The 6,533-nt window shown below is 52.3% G+C and overlaps 1 protein-coding gene across 2 annotated transcripts in view; it reads right to left on the bottom strand.

Moving 5' to 3' along the window:
* LMO4 (LIM domain only 4) overlaps window positions 1-5,633 on the bottom strand; it is a 15,232-nt gene extending 9,599 nt beyond the window's left edge. Inside the window, exons 1-2 of one of the 2 annotated variants that reach the window (XM_075002751.1) lie at window positions 5,154-5,633; window positions 2,548-2,786 (exon numbers count right to left, since the gene is read on the bottom strand). In XM_075002751.1, the coding sequence (XP_074858852.1) occupies window positions 2,548-2,783 (236 nt within the window). In that variant the 5' untranslated portion in view covers window positions 2,784-2,786; window positions 5,154-5,633. The remainder of the gene's footprint in view (window positions 1-2,547; window positions 2,787-5,153) is intronic. The other variant, XM_075002752.1, reaches the window with a different exon arrangement.
* Window positions 5,634-6,533: the final 900 nt, after the last annotated feature.

Genomic DNA, 6,533 nt, shown 5'->3' with positions numbered 1-6,533 from the left:
CCCTTCCCCCCCAGTTCGAGGCCAATTTTGTTAATTAAATGTTTTGTTTGCGACTCGGCTCTCATTCATTTCGGACACGTCACTCCGAGGAGAGCTAAGCCAGGGACCAGATCTCATTAGATAAAACCTATCAGAAGGCAGAGAAAATGGAGGAGACACTAATTAAAGCTTCTAATTGCGCGGATTCACTGCCACGCTGCTGCTTTATCTGGCGTCTTAAGGGGGGCAGGGGGTGACTCTCCGCCCTGCCCAGGCGTCTCCCTTAGCAGGGGGCTGCACTCTCGCCTCCTTCCCACTGGCCTCCAGTAAACGCTGCCGCAGCTCTCAGGGCTGTCGAAAACCAGAGCCCCTAACATCAGACAGTTTAAAAGCCCCTTAATAAATCGGTCTGTGGTCCCTGCCCCTGGTTGGGAGCTGCCAACCCTTTTCACGTGGCGGCTGCTGGGCTGATCAATCCTCTTCTCATGGTGATTCGCGTCTAATTTTCCCCTGCGGCTCCAATTAAGAGTTGTGTCGATGGATTTGGCGTCAGATAAGGGAGCTGTTGCTAGCTACTTCCACAGCAAGAGGACAGCCCCTCACCCCCAAACCGACACAGGCACACTAGCAGAATCTGCCAATCCAAAGGCATGGATACAACACTGAAAAATGTAGGAAGAGGAGTCAGTAACACCAGCAACCCTTGTGGTCCCAGGCAGAAGAGGGATATGAAGCCCAGGTAAATAAGGATCACGATTTCGGCCACTCAAGTCCTCTATGAAGCAAAACTTCCTGAACAAGTGCCAGGGAGCCCCCTTTTAATTCAGAAACGTCTGGTAAATCAACCTACACAGCTGCAGGGAAGAATCAAGGCATGGAACAAGATCAGGTCAAAACCCTCACCTGATTTAAATATTACTCATAACTGCCTACATTAAGATAGTGGGTATTAAGTTAGAGTCATACAACTGCAAGATAGTCCTATAAGCATGCATGAACCTGACATGAGGACACAGGGAATGCATCTTCTCTTTTTAATTAGTAGTCATCAGGAGTGAAGATTTGTTTGATGGCCTTGGTTGAGAGATGAATCTGTACCATTCAGATGCACTGAATGGTAAGTGTCGATTTTTTCACTTCAAACAAACCTCTTTTCTTTAAACTGTTCTGCTCTATTTAATTGCCACTCTGGCTTTTATGCTGTTTCCTCCAAAAAAGACCAGAAAGCATTTTTAGGAAAATCAGCACATGCAGATTTATAACACTTACAAAAAAAAATGTGAAGTTAATCCCTCAAATATCTAAGCTATATTTTTTTCCATTTAGCTCACTGAGGATGCAGGCCTGCAAAAGAGGCCAGAGGTTGAATCATCAGAACACATAAGCATCCTTTTACTCAATTATCTTAACTTAAAGGTCTCCAAGAAAAGGTTATTCCCACAAATTCAACACAATGCTGAATCCAGATCTCTCATTTTCCAGTGTTTCATTAGAAACAAATTTGGAATATTTATTGCCAACAAAGTCATGTGGGGAGAACTTTTCAGCATTTACCAAAAGATAGGCCTGGAGTAACTCTTGACATTTACAGTAAAGGAAGTCAAACATTTAACACAGAACTGCCTTAAGTAGGAACTTCTCTTATGCCAGAATGTAGGGGTTTGTCTCTGTTGAAATAGAAGCCCTCCTTCAAGGATTTGCGTGCATCAGTTTATCAAAGCATTTACTCAAATTAAATGTGTAATCCTTCAAAATGGCTCCTTTTAAATTAATGAGTTTAAGAAGCTTGAGTTCAAGATCCTCTAGATACCTGACCTCCTGAATTCCTTCCATTCACTACATTGAAACTTGTTGCAAGGATTACTGTACAGTATTTCAATAGATATTATATGGGGTTTAGTTCCCAGGCATCCCCCAAAGTTGAGGCACGTATTTAAAATGAAGGAACTCACTTTTAGAGCCTCCCTGCTTATTCTATATTTAAAGTTAGAGAAATGTGGGTTCAAAGGCCCTCCATAACAATGTACAAACATTACCACTGGGTTTTTTTGGCTGTAAGCAGAAGCCTGCCAACCCTCCAACTGATGGTTAATCAGCTCTTTTCCAAAGAGAACAGAGAATGACTCATTCTGTTTCCACTCAGAGGAGTTTAAAGGTGCTTATGTAAATATCATAATTAATCAGATACTAAAAGGCAGGCATTTCATTATTTAACACCTCCACCACAGCCTCATTGAAGGCCTAGGATTTTAACATTTACCATTTAGAGCTTCACACTTCACTACAACAAAGCAGATTAATTTAGCCTTTCTGATTGCCCTGTATTTTTAGTTAAAACTTGTTTTGTGCTGACAACCACTGGAAAGGGCCTGGACTCTTTGCTGGGCAGCCCAAACCACAGCTGAAGAAAGAACCATACTTATTCTCTCCTGCCTTAATGAAAGGCAATTTTACACTCCTTCTCCCGCATGCCAACCACAAACCAATCCATGTGCCTGACTGCAGGGAGTAGGAACTGGCCTGACCTAGGGCAGGTACTGAGCTGCTCCCCCACCCTCTGCCTCTCACCTGATGTAGTCGTTTCTGCACAGGATCATGCCACTCTTGGTGTAGCAGGAGGTGCCGATGTCCCCCAGCTGAGCCTGGCAGCAGGAGCACTTCAGGCATCGGCTGTGCCAGTAGCTGTCCATGGCGTAGAGCAAGAAGCGATCCGCGATCTTCCCCCCGCAGCCTGCGCATCTCTTCCACGAGAGGGAGCCAGCCGTGACCGGGGGAGGCTGCGAGCCGCTGCCCGGGTTCACCATGGTCTGCGGAGAAGAGGCGGACAGGGTTAACTCCAGGCCGCGGATCGGGTCCACGCCCTTCCCGGGCGGTAGGGGAAACCGCGCAAGAGCACGCTCGATGACTTGTCTCGGGCTTTGTTCTGGATCCACGAGCCTGCACCCCTCCCAGCTTGGGCCTCCGCTTGACCGGTGGTCCCTCTGTGCAGTGGGGCGCCGGTGCACCGCAGACACACGTGCACCCCGGACGGCATAGACCGCGCCCTGCGCGCCCCACCTGGGCTCCCAGGGGTCCGGCTCGGCTGACGCGCAGAGGGAAGAGGAGAAGCGAACTGGCCCGCAGCCATGCCGAAGCCATGTTCCCTGCGCAGGAAGCACAGCTGGCGCTCGCAAGTGGGGAGCCGTGCGGGGCCTTGTGCTCCAGGAGTTGTGAAACTGGTTTTTCAGCTCCCCAAGAGCGACTTTCCCAGCCAGGGCAAGGCCGGCCCCACGATTGTCCCAGAGCTCCTTTGAGGGAGGAGATCAAGGGAGTGTTTTCTCTGGGGCTTTTAGGACACCGGCCTGAATAAGAGATCATTGAACTTCAGAACTCCTCTACAAACACTCCCCGCTTTTGTCTGGCTAATCTGTCCTGGATCAGCAATTTAAATGCTAAACCTTTGTTACTACGCCCCCTCCCCCCCCCGCAAAAAAAAAAAGTTTACGGATAAAACGACACACTAGAACATTCAAGTGCGCCCCAGTGAGGCTGGAGCATGGCTGCCTCCCAAACGGCTGAGGGGCTGCCCTCACGAGCCCCCCCCCGCCCCCCCAACTTTCTAATAAATGCTTTTTACAAGCGGGACAACTGGGAGATAATATAGGAATCAATTCATAAAGCTTATTCTAAACCGATTAGTTTGTTGCCTCCAATCCAGAGTCCAATAAGCTCCGAGTGTTCCACTAGTCATTTATAGTATAAACAGATCAAGTTATTTACTGCCAATTAAGCAGCATGTTTTGTCTTTGTCCTTTGCAAACCGTATGTGCTCATACCGAGGCATCTGGCTATCTGCTAAAGCCATTCAGACGGATACCTCCAGAGGAGGGAGGAAGGCGAACTTTTCCTGCCCACTGGCGTAAGTTGGCTATGGAGAAGCCAGAACTTACATTCCTTAAATAGGCCAATTTTAAGCACACATTTCCCCAGAAACAGTTCCTGAACTTCTGTCCAGTGACCGCACAATAAACCAGAAGAACTGCACCAATTAAGCTGTAACAAAAACCCTGAGACTTTGAAAAGACAGCCACTCTAAAAGCCATTAGCATTGCATTTATCTGAATGCAGCATATACCTTTATGTAAATTGATTTCTGATGCATTTGCTCAAGGAATTGCCTTTTGTTAACAGTGTCTATCCATAACCTAAACGAAGCTGCATTTCCTTTAAAGCTTCTTCAACGTTTTTAATCACTTCGGATTCCTTAAAAACCCAAGCTGCCTTTCTCCAGTCTTGCTGAACGATAAATATATATTTAAAAAAGGAAACGTTACACTGAGAAAGGCATCCAGTAACCCCATTAAGCTAAAGCTCTTAAGGACAAGCAATACCTTAATGCTGATTAAATCTAAAAGAGATGAATCAAGAGGACTGACCAGAAAGTGACTCCCCTGATAACTAAGGACGGGCCCTCATCAAGTTTCATTTAGAGTTGGGGGGAGGGGGGGAAGAAGCTTTTAACTTAAATAGGCTTACTCTAGTAATTACATAGCCAAGCAATTTAGGTCCTGGGATAGAGTCAGTGAAATAGAAAGCAGAGCTAGCAGCTAGAGGCAAAATAAGCCCCCTTTTAACAACGTCTCTGGTGTTTTTTAATGGAAACCAAGGGAGGGACAAGCGCAGAGCTGGCAATTTGTAGTTTAAAAAAATGGATGCTTAATTCATGTCTCGGTTTTAATTAGGTGATTCACCGGATTTCTCCTGGATTGAAACAAAAGGCCGGGGGAGCGGGGAGGAGGGCGGCGGGGAGTCGGAAAAGGGAGAATTAGAGAGCTCACTTTGATCTTTCCTGCCACTGTTTCAAAACAGTGTTTACCACAAGGCGAGCGGGTGGCAGCTCCACACCCCCCTCCCCGCCGCCCCTGCGTTCGCCACTGAGCCAGGCAAAGCCCTTTTCCCCTCTCGCAGCCGGGGAGAGGGGAAAGCAGCCCCGGGCAGCAACAGCAGCACCAGCCGCCGCCGCCTTTTGTACGCGGGGACAGCTACAGGGTTCCGGCCCCGCGGCTCCCCCACAGCGTTTGGGCACCTCCGGCTCGAGAGCGGCCGAGTTTTGCTGGAAATCCGAGACGATGGCGGGGAGGGAGCTCGGGAAGCCGGAGCCTGCGGAGAAGAGCAGAGCAGAGGAAGCCCCTTACCTGCTTCCCCTCTATCTTGCCAGAGGCCGAGGAGCAGCGCCGCTCTGGTGGCTCGGATGGTGCGCTGGCCGGGCGGGGGGGAAGACGAGCCTCGCTCGCTGGGGGACTCGCGATCGCCGGCGGAGCCCCCCCCGGCCCCGTCAGTGGCCGCCCCGCTGGCAAACCCCAGAAGGCGGCAGAGTCCTTCCTCCAGCCGCGGCGCTGGGTCCCGGCCGCTGGGCTGCAGGCGCAGGGCGCCGCCGCGCTCGCTGGCAAGTTTGGCGCTGAGGCGTCACTTCGGGTCGCTCCGCGCAGCCCGCTCAGCCTCCGCCCCCCGCCCGGGAGCCGAGCGCCCGCACCCCGGGACCGCGCCTCGGAGCTCGGCCGGGGCGAGCAGCCACCGCGGCTAAGCGCTGGGGCTCGGAGGCGACGCGGGCAGGACTCGCCGGGAGGCCCCTCTCGGTGCGCGTCTCTTGCCGCCGCCCATCCACATGTGTTACTGACAGAGCCAAATCCCAACTACACCCCGGCTCGGCCCCCTCCGTCAGCCGCGCGCAGCCAATCCGCCCCCCGCTTGTTCAGGCGGAATAATAAAACCTGCCAATCGCCGCCGAGACAAAGGAATGAGCGGCGGCCCGAGGGGGGAGGGGGCCGCGCGGCGAGGGCGGGGGGAGCGAGCGAGTCAGGTGGGAGGTGGCCGGGCCGGCCGCGGCCGGGCTTGGCTGGGGAGCCGGGAGAGGCTGCGGATCGGCGGCCTTGAGGGGGGGCGACTGGGGAGCGTGCACGGCCCTGGCGGGCCGGGCTGTCCCTGCGGCTGCCCCTTCCTCGCCCAGCGGCCTTTCGGCAGCTGTACTGAGAGCGTCATTTCTGGCCGCAGAGAGACACCCCTCCTCCCCCCACCGGGAACAGGTTGCCCCGGGACCTCTTCGAGCCCTTCCAGCCCCATTTGTCGTCTACACAACGAACGGCGCACAGGCCGACGGCGGGGCTCGCCTCTCGCCTGGCAGGGGGTGAGGCGAGGCGTGCTGCAGGGGTGGGTAATGGTGCTGTTCTCATGCAAGGGAAGATGAGGGGCAGAGGGCACCCGTCATCCCGAAGACTTAGTCCTGCCTCCTTCGCCATCAAGGGCTGCAGGAGTTTCTCCGGCTACTTCTGCTCAGAAATAAGAGTACTGTCAGCACTGGGGGCCATGTACAGGCAGCTCCCCATCAGAGGTGTACGTCTGGGGCAGCAATTTGACCCTTCTCTGAGAAGAATAAAGTGGGGGGAGAAGAGAAGGAGTAAAGTGGCTCTGTAATCCTGCCGGGGGGTGGGCTAGATCAAGCCACTGATTTTTATGTACTCCTTAGTGAAATCAAGGGGAAGTTCTGCTTTGAAGTGAATGCCACTATATAAGACAGT

This window comes from Carettochelys insculpta, chromosome 9 (assembly GCF_033958435.1).
Source record: "Carettochelys insculpta isolate YL-2023 chromosome 9, ASM3395843v1, whole genome shotgun sequence".
Classification (NCBI taxonomy): Eukaryota; Metazoa; Chordata; order Testudines; family Carettochelyidae; genus Carettochelys; species Carettochelys insculpta.
Note: the sequence above shows the minus strand (reverse complement) of the source record. Positions and strands in the feature narration are given on the sequence as shown.